The 14,924-nt window shown below is 45.2% G+C and overlaps 1 protein-coding gene across 1 annotated transcript in view; it reads left to right on the plus strand.

Annotated features, from left to right (window-relative positions):
• The window catches only part of LOC119950897 (solute carrier family 2, facilitated glucose transporter member 1-like), a 39,412-nt gene extending 25,140 nt beyond the window's left edge, over window positions 1-14,272 (plus strand). The window contains exons 4-10 of the mRNA XM_038773810.1: window positions 2,959-3,199; window positions 4,320-4,482; window positions 6,009-6,196; window positions 8,047-8,151; window positions 8,879-8,980; window positions 11,274-11,477; window positions 13,291-14,272. Coding sequence (XP_038629738.1) covers window positions 2,959-3,199; window positions 4,320-4,482; window positions 6,009-6,196; window positions 8,047-8,151; window positions 8,879-8,980; window positions 11,274-11,477; window positions 13,291-13,494 — 1,207 coding nt within the window. The 3' untranslated portion in view covers window positions 13,495-14,272. The remainder of the gene's footprint in view (window positions 1-2,958; window positions 3,200-4,319; window positions 4,483-6,008; window positions 6,197-8,046; window positions 8,152-8,878; window positions 8,981-11,273; window positions 11,478-13,290) is intronic.
• Window positions 14,273-14,924: the final 652 nt, after the last annotated feature.

The raw sequence follows: 14,924 nt of genomic DNA on the forward strand, positions 1-14,924 counted from the left end.
GAAAGTGTGGTTGCATCTATTTGTGCCATGACCTCTGTTAATAGGACGATGATACAGCTGGTAGCTGAGCTCACTATATGCCAAATATGAGTTGGTGGTATTTAGAACAAATATCACCCAAATCTTCAGGACAGAACTCCAGTTTATTGTTCAATACCTTTTGACAATTTCATGCTCCACTAACTTCCAAATACCAACATCAGGCATTTGTCAACTCCCCTCCAATGGCCTGTCCGCTCTCCATTTCAATAACTTCAATCTCCTCCGTGAAGACTGACTGTGAAGCAAAGGAATAGGCCACATGACTGTGTTGTGTTCTTTCCTGCAGCTGCGAATTGATTCTTCAGCTGGTTTGCTTCCTAAATTGGAGGTAAATCAACCGCAATTTAACATTGACTAACTGTCCTAAACATCTTACAGAGCTAAAGGGCATGTCTGACCATCAACCATCTCTAACCAGCAGTTTCAACATCAAAAAGAAGACTAAGCATAAAGTGGATGGTATAAGCAAGCCAAGTGGGACAGCCTCAAGTAGGACATTGCCTCTTGTATTGGGTTCTGTCTTCTGTTTAATAGATCCCGACCAAGCACAGGATTCTTAGTACTATACTGTGTTTCCAAACCTCAATAAGCAGCTAAGAAATGCACCAACTTTCAGCGGCAGTCTGACGAAAATTAGACAATGGCGTTGGATATGGTGAGTGTTCTGGTAATGAACAGATCAAGTCGTCAGCACAACAGATATGGCAGGATTCTCAGAGTGGGTGGCCAGGTGGTCAGAAATGATTGCGGTTTTGGGCCCAATCCCAACATTCCTTCAATGGACATGCTGACATTCCTGAATCCTATTGCTGCGGAATGCTCATTGATGTTTCCAAAGTCATTTAGCAAAGGTTAGGGGACAGCAAAGGATTCTGAAGCAATTGGTCCAAAATAAGTCTCAAGGAAGGTAATCATCCCATTCAAAATTCAGGAATATTTTTGGCTCCACTGACAAAGATATTTGGGGAATTACAGCCCAATCCAAGTCATTAATTCATCCTCTGGTTAATTTATACCAACCTGTGTTTCAGACAGTGTTGCATCATGTGAGTGACTCAACAAACTATCAGACAGGAAATGATCAGGGTCATCCCTGCCTTTGGAGTTGTCTGTCACACCAAAGCAGATGTCCCAAACACTGTTTCACCATCAATTGTTTCCAGCCTGTTGACTTGCAACACTGTTTGTCCAATGAGTGAATTGGATTTCTCCACGATTCAACATCAAACACATAGTGCTCAACATTTGAGTCATTCACGGAACTGTGTCTTGTTCAGAAAATTATTTCTTGCAGGAAATCTGATTCACTACTTATCTGACCATAGTCAATTTTAGTTGCTGAGGAGGGTGACTGGCAGTAACGGTGATGCGATTCTGAAATCAAAACAGAAAATGCAGGAAATTCTCAATGTGTCTGGCAGCATCGGCGGAGAAAGAGAGTGTGGGCGGGAATCTCCGCTCCCCAGTCACGTGTGCCTCGGCCGAGCGCCATTCGCTGGCGGTGCAAGCCTCTCTTCCCGTGGCTTGTCAATGGGATTTCACATTCCGGTGGCCAGGGTGTGCTTCCAGCGGGAAAGAGAATCCCAATTGCCAGGGAATTCCCGTCTCAATGCTATGGGTCAGTGAACCGGCATTAGAGCTAGAAAAAGGTAGCGATGTAACAGGTCATAATCAAATGCAGAGGTAGAGGAAGGATGACTGAGAAGGGAAGGTCCGAGATCTTCGACTATATTGATCTCGCTCGCAATTCAACATTTATTTACTAAGTACACAGTCCATTTATGATTAAGATAGAGTTTTATTTGGAGCTCAGGAACTCCACACTTCGATAATTACTGTGCAGCACATAAAATAATAATAATAATCTTTTTATTGTCACAAGTAGGCTTACATTAACACTACAATGAAGTTACTGTGAAAAGCCCCTAGTCACCACACTCCGGCACCTGTTCGGGTACACGGAGGGAGAACTCAGAATGTCCAATTCACCTAACAGCACGTCTTTCGGGACTTGTGGGAGGAAACTGGAGCTCCCGGAGGAAACCCATGCAGACACTGGGAGAATGTGCAGACTCCGCACAGACAGTGACCCAAGGTCGGGAATCAAACCCAGGTCCCTGGTGCTGTGAAGCAACAGTACTAACCATTGTGCCGCCATGCTGTCCTGGTATTCCTGATGCCATGCTTTTCTCCCAAATGTCAAGTCCTTTGTGGCACATTTGGGTTGAATCTTAATTGGACCAAAACAGAAACTTTGAGCTTCTGCCTCCCGTTCCCATACCCAAGTCCTGAAAGACGTGCTGTTAGGTGAATTGGATATTCTGAATCCTCCCTCTGTGTACCCGAACAGGCGCCGGAATGTGGCGACTAGGGGATTTTCACAGTAACTTCATTGCAGTGTTAATGTAAGCCTACTTGTGACAATAAAAATTATTACTATTATTACATTAAGAATTCAATCCTTCTGTGACGTATACTTAGTCATCAGTTATGGGAGCTGTTCTGGCCTGTTTTGCAACACTAGAGCACTTCCTTATGAGTTACTGTGTTTATGTTATAATTAAATATGAAAATAAAATCAGAAACATAAAATAATTGCGATAATTATTGGTCCTCTGTTTTATGTCCTCTTGTGAGTCTGACTCAGTTGCAAATTTGTCATCTATAAATGATGAAGTGGCTCTGGTTTGGACAGAAATATCTACCAAGCAATTTAACTTGGAATGTTGAAGATAGAACAAACTGATCTGTGAAATCAGTGTGAAATGCATTTTGTAGTGAATCACTGTTTATAATACTGAAACCCATTTAATTTAATCTGATAAACTAGTTCTTCACACTTTAAAATTAAATCACTTGAAGACTTGAAGATCTAATTCTGCTCCACTAACAAAATGTATTTGTTCTTCAATCCAGGCGGAATTCTATGATGATGATTAGCATCTTGGCATTCATTGCAGCCATTCTCATGGGATTCTCCAAACTGGCCAAATCATTTGAAATGCTGATATTGGGACGGTTCATTATTGGCGTCTACTGTGGTTTGACCACGGGCTTCGTTCCGATGTACGTTGGTGAAATATCTCCCACGGCATTAAGAGGAGCTCTGGGTACCCTGCATCAACTGGGAATTGTGATTGGAATTCTCATTGCACAGGTGAGTGTTGGGCAGTCAAATCTCACATCTTTACAACGTTAACACAATGGCCGAGATTTTCCACACCCACCATGGAGAAGGTGGCTCACCTGACGGGTTCGCCATTGGGGGGAACAGGTAATCCCACTGGCTGGAAAATTCTGGCGAATGCAATCAATTCCCTGTCTCCTTCACATTTCCTATTATCTGTTAAAGTCTTGGAAAAATATGCAGCATATCACTGCACTCCTCATCTTCCAAACGTGGATGAATATAATAATTTTATATTTAACAATTGTGGATTAATTACATTACTACTCCTAGAATGCATGTATTCAACACCAGAACAGGGCCAAACTAGTCAGGGTCAAGCACATGCTTCATTTGTTTTGTTTTTATTGGCAATTTGCTGAAAGCACTGATTGGTTTCCCAGGGATTGATGTACGGGATGCCAGCTGGGCTAAGGAAAGTAAGAGATGGTAGATGCTGATGCCTTGTTCAGATAGAATCTGTCCAGTGCAGAAGGAGGCCATTTGGTCTATTGAGTCTGTACTAACCCTCTGGAAGAGCACCCTTACTTAGGTCTGCACCCCCACCCTATCCCCATAATCCCATAACCTCACCCCATCGGCACCTCTTTGGACACTAAGGGACAATTGATCACAGCCAATCCACTTACGCTGCACATCTTTGGAGTGTGGGAGGAAACCGGAGCACCCGGAGGAAACCCATGCAGACACGGGGAGAACGTGCAAACTCCACACCTACAGTCACCCATGGCTGGAATTGAGTCCGGGTCCCTGGTGCTGTGAAGCAGCAGAGCTAACCTCAATTACTGATGTATTCAGACAAACAGTATTCAGAGCAGCATGAAATGAAATGAAATGAAAATCGCTTATTGTCACAAGTAGGCTTCAAATGAAGTTACTGTGAAAAGCCCCTAGTCGCCACATTCCGGCACCTGTTCGGGGAGGCTGGCTACTGCATTCACACAGGCTGGAAGCATTCTATGTAATCATTTGTGTTATTGCCAATCCTTCTAAATCTTGACACTGATGTGATTAAACTAAGATGAACAGTTTTTTACTATTTTGTTTCCAGATTTAACAAATGAAAAATAATCTTTCCTTGTAATTGCAGATTTTTGGGTTGGACTCTCTCATGGGAAATGAATCTCTCTGGCCATTGTTACTCGGATTTCTGTTCCTCCCCGCCCTGTTGCAGTGCATCGCTTTGCCCTTCTGTCCAAAAAGTCCTCGTTTCCTCCTTATCAACAGGAATGAGGAAAGCAAGGCAAAAAGTGGTAAGATTTTAGTTGTTCAAAACACAGTTGTGTTTCACCCCTGACTGGCTGAGGGATTGTTGTTTAAACCTATTGGGAGAATAATACAAGGAGTTTAACTATTTACCAAACCGCAGTGTGAGGAAGGTTTTATGGACTTTCATTTGCTTTTCGGCCACAGGGTGCTATTGCTAAACACAGTTGAGAAATTGCAGAGTGTGTGAGGGAAATTAGGTTGCCTGGTCGCTCTAGGAATGGCCGGTGACTTTAGTAGTGCCTGGTGTCTCCAGGGAGTGCTGAGGGTAACTCACTAAACCTGACAACACAAATGGAATCAAGGAGGCCGATTCATGGTAGGAACCTGAGCTTGTGATGAGGTTAAAGTCAAATGATCAGGTCACATTGCTGTTTGTGGGAGCTTGCTGCACACAATGTGGCTGCCTCATTTCGTACAGCTGTGAGTGCACTTCAGACTGTACCTCAGTGGCTGTATAATGCCCTAAGGGCATGGAAGGGGTTATAGAAATGCCAAGCTTTTTTTGTTTCTTATAGAAATGTCCTCAATACTCACTTCCTTGTCATGTAAAATTGCAGACAGCCCTGTTGTGTTTAATTTGCAGCAGATACCTATTAGAAATCTACCAATAAGATAAACCCACTTTTGAGTAATTTACTGCCCTGTCATTGCGGAAAATGCTTTGTAATCAATAAGTTCTGTACGCACACTCTCTGTTATGGATGCAAACATGACAACTAATTCTGTCTGCACCAACATCCCATTAACAGCAAAGGCGATGAACACCCAATTCACCTGTTTTTGATCAAGAGACAAATGTTGGCTTAGACAGCCAACCATCCTTGCTCTAGAAGAAGTGCCACAGGATCATTTACGTCATCCTGAACATCTGGATGGAAGCTTAGTTCCAGATCTCATCTGGGAGATAGCAGCTTGATAAAGCAGCAACTCCCAGTGCACTGAGCCCCTGTCCACATTCTCTGACTTGTTGATTAAACATAAGATGGGCGTTCCAATATCTCAGGAAATGTACCCATGTAAATGTGGATACTGAGCTATTCAGGGCAGGGCAATGGTTTACTCTGTGCTGGTGCAGTGTGGACCTTCTGTGGGCGTTGCAGTTAAGCTCACTTGTTAAGAGTTGGGGAGAGTTGCTGGGGGCTGCCGCTCTTTGTTTCTGTTCCACAGATGCTGCAGAGGGGTGTACATGTTTGGATATTAGCCGAGTGTCAGGTTAGCCTCACCTGTGATGTGTCTTAGGTGGCACTCAGTTTTAGTGTGGGACTGATCAAACAGCCATGGGAAAGAGACGGAAGAGTTTGTGGCATCCTCGGAGCTCTGGAGGAGGGTTCTCGCTTTGGCATTCCTGGGAAATTGTATGTGTCCAGCATTGGGATTTTCTATCCATTCCTTTTAAAGCCCCCCCCCCCCTCCCGAGTGTTGAATTCAATAAGAAGAATATCATACCTGCCACTATTTTTATGGGCTGGGAATTAATATGTCTTAATGTAACACACACAAATATTTTTAGTCCTGAAGAGACTTCGTGGAACAACAGACGTCAGCAGTGACATGCAGGAAATGAAGGAAGAGAGCAGACGGATGATGCGAGAGAAGAAAGTCACAATTCCTGAGCTTTTCCGATCGCCAGTATATCGGCAACCCATCATCATCGCCATTGTGCTGCAATTGTCCCAGCAGCTGTCTGGTATCAATGCTGTAAGTAGGGGCAAATGGTTCTTTGTCAATGGGAAAGGCCCATTCGCTCCAGCAAGTCTGGCCTTTCCTGGTACCTTAATCCCAATCGCAACCTCCACTTCGTTCCCCTCAATCTCTCTTCAGGAATTCACCTCATTGAAGGGGATTTTCCTGCAGGAAGTCCGGATCTCAGTTATTTGTCTCTTTGATTCCACAAATCTTCCTCCCGTTGAGTTCCCTTCCTAATTTTAACGTTGACATTTATAATTGGTGTCCTTGCCTTTTGAACCCTTTACTATGGCAACCCTTTTGGTCCAGTCCCTTCCCTTCATGTTCTGGAAAACTCCAATCAGTCAGCTCCGACCTACCCTCTCTGAAAGGAAACCACCTTCTCGGGTGGTCTTTCTTGCCCACTTCTCAAGAGAGGCCACTAGATAAGACAACCAGATATTAGGGATGGGGGTTCTCTGGTCCCCCAGCCGCCTGTTTCTCGGCAGTGTACCATTTGGGGGTGGCACACTTGTCAAAGGGGTTTCTCGCTAAAGTCACTGGGAATCCCGTAGGTGGGGGGTGGCATTGCCGGCGAGAAAAGCAAATTCCAACGGCCGGAGTGTTCTGGCCTACCTCTCAGTATTCGGAATGGTGTTTGACTGCTGCCTTATACAACAACACAGCCTTGTTTACACGTAAATCGACACTTCCATCAGGAGTTTCATCTGCTCATGGATCATAGAACATACAGTGCAGAAGGAGGCCATTTGGCCCATTGAGTGTGCACCGATCCGCTTAAGCCCTCACTTCCATCCTATCCCCATAACCAAATAACTCCTCCTAACCTCTTTGGACACTAAGGGCAATTTATCATGGCCAATCCACTAAACTGCATGTCTTTGGACTGTGGGAGGAAACCGGAGCACCCGGAGAAAACCCACGCAGACACAGGGATAACGTGTAGACTCCACACAGACAGTGACCCAGCGGGGAATCGAACCTGGGACCCTGGCGCTGTGAAGCCACAGTGCTAGCCATTTGTGCTACCATGCTGCCCTAATGGTGAGGATTTGAACAAATGGGAAAGTAGCAGCCATTGCATTCCACAGCCCAGTTCTCAATATTGTCACTGGCGATGGAAACTCCTGGGGAGTCATTAGAAACCCGGGTAGGGGATAGACTCACCTTTCCTCTCCTGGTGTGTGGAATCCGCAAGGTTCGCCTTCTGATTACCAGGATGTTGCCTGGTATGGAGGGCATTAGCTATGAAGAGAGGTTGAATAAACTCGGTTTGTTCTCACTGGAACGACAGAGGTTGAGGGGCGACCTGATAGAGGCCTACAAAATTATGAGGGGCATAGACAGAGTGGATAGTCAGAGACTTTTCCCCAGGGTAGAGGGGTCAATTACTAGGGGGCATAGGTTTAAGGTGCGAGGGGCAAGGTTTAGAGGGGATGTACGAGGCAAGTTTTTTACACAGAGGGTAGTGGGTGCCTGGAACTCGCTGCTGGAGGAGGTGGTGGAAGCAGGGACGATAGTGACATTTAAGGGGCATCTTGACAAATACATGAATAGGATGGGAATAGAGGGATACGGACCCAGGAAGTGTAGAAGATTTTAGTTTAGTCGGGCCGCGTGGTCGGCACAGGCTTGGAGGGCCGAAGGGCCTGTTCCTGTGCTGTACTTTTCTTTGTTCTTTGTTCTTTGTTCCTGCCCTGACTGAAACTCCTGGAGGCTCCTCATTATTTTATTTGGTATGTACCAATGGTGAGAATGTTGCAAATTTCTGACTGAAAATGTGTGGTTTTGAGATTGGAAACGCCTGTTGCACCATCATTTATATCAGCGTTTTCTCAGAGTGTATTCTATTTTCTCCGCAGATATTCTACTACTCGACCAATATTTTTGAGAAGGCTGGTGTGGAACAGCCTGTCTACGCGACCATTGGATCTGGTGTGGTCAACACTGCTTTCACAGTTGTGTCAGTATGTATCCCTTCATCAAATTATTGAGTTTCCCAGCTGTACTGTACAATAAAATTAGGAATTAAAGGTAATAATGGAACACAACGCTCCAAAGGCTCAGTGTGAAGCTGTGCCATTAGTAAGATTCCAGCTTTGGTCCTTTGTCTGTACTAAGCTCGCTGACTCCTGTTGGGGTTTCTGTACAACTGTTGCCACTGACCTGATACAAGGTCAGTCGGGGTGTTCGCACCTGTGGACACGAAGCACAGCCGTAGCCCGCACATGAAGAAGGAGCGTCTTGATTGGGGTTAGAGAGCTAGTTCAGTGAGTGGTACCAATATAACTGAAGCTCTACAGAGGTCAAAACTCTCAAGCGATGAAGGGAAAACATTTCTTTAGGAGGGAGGGGAAAATTAAAGTACCTCTTATAAAGTCAAATGCATTGCAGTTGAAACCGTTTGACCACTTTGGCAGACTGCGAGAAATAAAATTCTCTGGAATAGAATTTGGATTCTTGTGTGCCTATATTTTGGTTGTAGAATGTGGACCAAAATGAACAGGTTTTGCAGTGTCTGTCAGCATTCCAAGTACACCTTAAATATTCCCAACGGCTTATTGGCTCAAGTGATGTTTAGACACCCCTCATGGTTGCCGAAGGCAGGTTTTAATCTCCTTGCGTTCTGCACCCTCAAACAGACAGGATTGTTTCTAGGTCTCAGTTTGAAATGTGATATTTTTATTTCTGCAGTTGTTTGTGGTGGAGCGAGCTGGGAGGCGTACTCTTCACATGATTGGCCTGGCTGGCATGGGGATCTGTGCAATTCTGATGACCATTGCACTTGTTCTTCTGGTAAGAAACTTGTTGAGTGATTGATTCTCTGTGCTTGTATTACTAAAACAACTTGCTTAATTTAGATGCACCATAGTCAAAGGAACACAACTTTGAAAATAACTGAGCAGTGGTCTGGTAACAGTGAGATAGCCAAAGACAGTGCAGCACGGTGGCACAATGGTTAGTACTTCGGCCTCACGGCGCTGAGGTCCCACTTGTGATTCCGGCTCTGGGTCACTGTCCGTGTGGAGTTTGTACATTCTCCCTGTGTTTGCGTGGGTTTCGCCCCCCACAACCCAAACAATGTTTAGGGTAGGTGGATTGGCCACGCTAAATTGTCCCTTAATTGAAAAAAAAAATGAAATGGGTATTCTAAATTTATTTAAAAAAAGAGATAGCCAAAGCCACTTCATGTGGGACCAATAGAGCTAGTGGCTAATGGAAACCTTCATGTCATCACCCTGGATTGCATTTGGGTCCATGGTCTAATGCGGAAAGGGCAGACTTTAATTCAACCCCAATGGTGAGAGATATATAATGGCCATTCACACCTCCCTGTGAGTAACTGGTTTCCATCTTTTGTTAAATATTGAGCACGGAGTCTGGGTTTAGGATAAGCAATAGCAGGTATAAATACCACCGATCGGTTTTGTCTTGGTACGTCCATTTAAATGAAAGGCCCACCCATGGGTATTCTATCTGGAACATTCTGGAAATCTGATGCAGAAATTGCAAAAGTCCCCTGACCCTCAGCAGCCATCTGGGCCGCCTGTTAATATGGATTTTTTTTTTAAAGAACGTTTGTTCGAGAAGGTTCTAAACCGATTACAGTCTGTGTTTTAAAGTTATGGATAAGACATGTTTTTACTGGGCGTGACAGGAGCAAAATAAACCCATCAAATCCTCTCCTTCGATAGGACCCATGGCACTTGTGCAAATTGATTTTATCCAGTTTACTTAATTTACTGTTGCGTGACCTTGAATTTCCATGAATAAAGCTCTGTACAATCTTCCTGTGCCCTAGTAACTCACACCAAATGATGGGGGCGTGGAATAACTAATTAGCTTTTTCAAAGAGCTGGCACAGGAATGATGGGAAGAACAGCCTCCAGTGGTGTTTGATACAAAGAAAATGTTTATTCAGTGACAAAAATCAGTCGTTGTAAAACGTTGTACTGGGATGTGTGACTTTTCCTCGGTGACTATTTTGAGGCTCTTTGGGCTACTTTACATAACTGTTCCAGTTTAGTCCCAGTTTGGGATAATTGTGGCTGATGACAACTGTCCTTAAACCTTTGGGCATTCTCTGAACACCAATTCCAGAATGAAGATGTGAAGCAGAATGGTCCCAGGGCTAAGAGAGTTGGATAACAAAGACAGGTTCCATAAACTGGGCCCATTCTTCCTTCAGTATAGAAGATTAAAGGGTTGGAAGATGCTTTAAGGATTTGATAGGTAATAGAGAGAAACTACTTGTCCTGATAGAGAGCATCCAGGACAAGGGGGAAGAGCTTCAAAATAAGATGAGCCATTCAGGGGTGATTTCAGGAAACACTTTTTCATCCAAAGTGGTGTGACAAGCTGGAACTCTCGGACACCAGAACATTCTGCATCTGGGGTCAATACAACATTTCAAAAATTAGACTGATGGGTGAATATTGGGTTTGTGCATTAAGGTAAATGGAGCCCAGGTGGTCAATGGAATTCAGATGCAAATCTTGGGAACCTTTTCATGATTTTAACAATATGATCTTATTGAATGGTGGGACAGTTTCTGAGGGGCAGAATGGTCTCCTCCTGTACCCATGTTCCTAAAAGTGGCAAATTGTCATTGGTCAATGGGAAGAGTTCCATTGCCAGAGATCCAATCAAACTGCGGCAGGGCAGCAAAAAATAAGAAATAAACGCCAATGGGGCTTGTGCCAAAATGAACTTTGAACAGTGGAACTGTGATGAGGAAGGTTTCAGATGTGACCAGCATGGTGTCCCGAGATGGGCTTGTTCTGTTAGCTTTTCATGGGGCACGTTCCCTCCCAGTGTTTTGGGGAGGAACCCAGTGGAGGGTTAATCCTTGATGAAAAACCTGGCCCCTGCAGCTAGAGCCTAAGAACAGAACTCTCTAACTCACCAGCTTAGCCGGGCAGTCTTCACAAACAGACCGAGGAAACAGGACAAGCAAAAAGAGAAACCAGTCCTGATCCTAAAGTAAATATTGTCATCGAGGCGATTTTGTTCCATTTTGTGTTTTATGAATTCGTTTTTTTTGTTGTAAGTATAAAACATTAAATATGTTGTGTTGTTCGTTCTGCAGGACCAGCTGACCTGGATGAGTTACATCAGCATTATTGCTATTTTTGGTTTTGTGGCCTTCTTTGAGATTGGACCTGGCCCAATCCCATGGTTTATTGTGGCCGAGTTGTTTAGTCAAGGCCCCAGACCATCTGCCATCGCCGTATCTGGATTGTGTAACTGGACTGCAAATTTCATCGTTGGCATGGGCTTCCAGTATGTCGAGGTGGGTGCATTGTGTTGTGTCAGATTAATCATAAGCAGGAAAGTAGAGACGAATCATTGGCCAGAATCGGGCAGTTCCACCGGCCAAGGGACTGGAAATTCCCGTCTGAAGTCAGTAGACCCTTGGCCGGTCCGTCACATTTTCCGCTGTGCCTGCAGCGGAAACATTGTCAGCCATTATCAGGACGATATGGAGACAGTAACACCAATCTCATCTTCAGGCTATCAGTAAAATGGTGGCTTTTCACCTTGGATCAGCAGAACCATAATTGAGTGGTGGCCATGCCTGGTTGGTGGGTGATGTTGAGTGGTGGCCATGCCTGGCTGCTGGGTGATGTTGAGTGGTGGCCATGCCTGGTGCTGGGTGAAGCTGAGTGGTGGCCATGCCTGGTGCTGGGTGAAGCTGAGTGGTGGCCATGCCTGGTTGGCGGGTGATGTTGCGTGGTGGCCATGCCTGGCTGCTGGAGGAAGCTGAGTGGTGACCATGCCTGGCTGCTGGATGAAGCTGAGTGGTGACCATGCCTGGCTGCTGGGTGATGTTGAGTGGTGACCATGCCTGGCTGCTGGGTGATGTTGAGTGGTGGCCATGCCTGGCGGCTGGGTGATGTTGAGTGGTGGCCATGCCTGGCTGCTGGGTGAAGCTGAGTGGTGACCATGCCTGGCTGCTGGGTGATGTTGAGTGGTGACCATGCCTGGCTGCTGGGTGATGTTGAGTGGTGGCCATGCCTGGCGGCTGGGTGAAGCTGAGTGGTGGCCATGCCTGGCTGCTGGGTGAAGCTGAGTGGTGGCCATGCCTGGTTGGTGGGTGAAGCTGAGTGGTGGCCATGCCTGGTTGGTGGGTGAAGCTGAGTGGTGGCCATGCCTGGCTGCTGGATGAAGCTGAGTGGTGGCCATGCCTGGTTCTGGGTGATGTTGAGTGGTGGCCATGCCTGGCTGCTGGGTGATGTTGAGTGGTGGCCATGCCTGGCTGCTGGATGAAGCTGAGTGGTGGCCATGCCTGGTTCTGGGTGAAGCTGAGTGGTGGCCATGCCTGGCTGCTGGATGAAGTTGAGTGGTGGCCATGCCTGGTTGGTGGGTGAAGCTGAGTGGTGGCCATGCCTGGTTGGTGGGTGAAGCTGAGTGGTGGCCATGCCTGGCTGCTGGATGAAGTTGAGTGGTGGCCATGCCTGGTTGGTGGGTGAAGTTGAGTGGTGGCCATGCCTGGTTCTGGGTGAAGCTGAGTGGTGGCCATGCCTGGCTGCTGGATGAAGTTGAGTGGTGGCCATGCCTGGCTGCTGGATGAAGTTGAGTGGTGGCCATGCCTGGTTGGTGGGTGAAGCTGAGTGGTGGCCATGCCTGGCTGCTGGGTGATGTTGAGTGGTGGCCATGCCTGGCTGCTGGGTGATGTTGAGTGGTGGCCATGCCTGGCTGCTGGATGAAGCTGAGTGGTGGCCATGCCTGGCTGCTGGATGAAGCTGAGTGGTGACCTTGCCTGGCTGCTGGGTGATGTTGTCCACCACTATAGCTTACTTGAAACTTTGGGCGTCTCTATCTCTGCCAGACACACTCAGAAAAAGGACAATGCATCCAAAGTTGGGATGCGTCGGCAGAAAATGCTCAGCTGCTCTAAACTGATCCACGGCACCAGGATGGCACAAAATAGCCTCTCTGACTGCACATTAATTGTTGCTTTGGTAATAGCAAGCGGTTGGCTCCATTTGTTCGATATTGTGGTTGTTCATGATAGCAGCGCAGGTTTAATTGGCAAGTTCTCTATCAGAGAATGGCAGAACTCCTTTTTGTCACTAATGAGATTTATTTTCTCCTTTTAACAGCAACTCTGTGGACCTTACGTCTTCATCATCTTCACTGTGCTCCTGGTCCTGTTTTTTGTATTCACCTATTTCAAAGTCCCTGAAACCAAGGGAAGGACATTTGACGAGATTGCCTCTGGTTTTCGTCAGGGAATGGGGACCAATAATCCGGAGAAGCTCGGTACAGAGGAACTTAACAGCCTTGGGGCAGATTCGCAGGTTTAAGCGGGAGCTGTATTTCAGCAACCAAATAGGAGCCAATGGGACTAGTGTGTGCCCACACTACTGACAAAATCTGTAACGGAATGGAGTGGCTGGTCTGTCAGCAGATTCCTGTGACTGCGTAGGAAGCAAGCGCTGATTGTTTACCAGTATACATCTCCACTGTGTAAAATGTTATCGTCAGTAAGCAAAACTAACCTTTTGAATATTTTACGGTTTTGACTGACATAATTATCAATTAGTGTTTCAATGCTTTCCATGTATAGAATTAAATATTTATATGTTGAATATGTTTATAGTGTTTATAGGACAATAAATTATAGAGCTAAAATTAATGTAAATATAATAAGCTACATACATGACATGTAATGTTTCAGCATCATAGAATGAGCTGTAGTTTCTGTAGAAACGGTTAGTTGTAAATGAATAGAATTATTTTTTTGTACAGTTCACATTGTAGAAAACTGTTTCTAGTTCAGCAAATCAGCTCTTAATATTTTAAAACAAAGTTTGTTATTAATGAGGAGCATTTTAAATCATCCAGAATTCCTGTGATATTAGCAGATAAATGCTTAACACATTTCTATACAGTTCCTCTGTGCATTATTGGAGCATTATCGCTAGCCCGGCTGGATAAACAGTTTATCCTCATCGGTGAAACATCAAACAGCAGAACGTTATCCCAACAAGTATCTCCACATGAACATGGCCAGCAGCAGTCTTATCATCCAACAGCCAATTCCCACACAACACAACCATATTAGCACATCATTTTTAACTTTTTTAAAAAACACTTCAAAGTAAACTGTGTGCTGGTGTGGGAGGGGTATAGTGTATTGACTAATGTGCCAAATGCTGCTGTTGAAAGCAGTATGAAATGAGTATACACTGAATCGAGCTCCAGGGAAATTTGTAATCTTGTTGTATAAGTTTGTGAAGAATGACTGGTGTTTGCCGCTATCAAACTAGTACAGTTTTGTTTCCCCCCCCCCTCACCCACCCCGAAACCCTTTTGAATTGTCGACTGCTCAAAGTGTGTCAGTTGATAAAACAAGCGATCAGTTTTTCCTCTCAGAAGTACTCCGGGTCCCTATTTTCAAATGAAACTTTTACTTCCTTTGTGAAAGTCACAATGTTTGTAAAATGTTATGTTGTGTAGTATTCATCTGTAATAACTGCGGACTTCGACACTTTCAGTCCTGTGTCAATCCTCAGCCTATCCAAGATTTGATCAGGTAAACCCCAGGACCCACCCTTGCACAAAAAGCTTTCATTGTCAATTTCTGCTGACTTACTTGAGGGTTTGAAAATAATTTCTCCCAAAACGAACAGGTTTGCTCAATCTGTGCTTTCATCTTTGCTATTCCTCCGTCTTGTGAATAATTGATAGCACACAGTTTGCTGGAAACGTGTTCCAGGTTCCTCACCATCCA

Source organism: Scyliorhinus canicula, chromosome 16, assembly GCF_902713615.1.
Source record: "Scyliorhinus canicula chromosome 16, sScyCan1.1, whole genome shotgun sequence".
Lineage (NCBI taxonomy): Eukaryota > Metazoa > Chordata > Chondrichthyes > Carcharhiniformes > Scyliorhinidae > Scyliorhinus > Scyliorhinus canicula.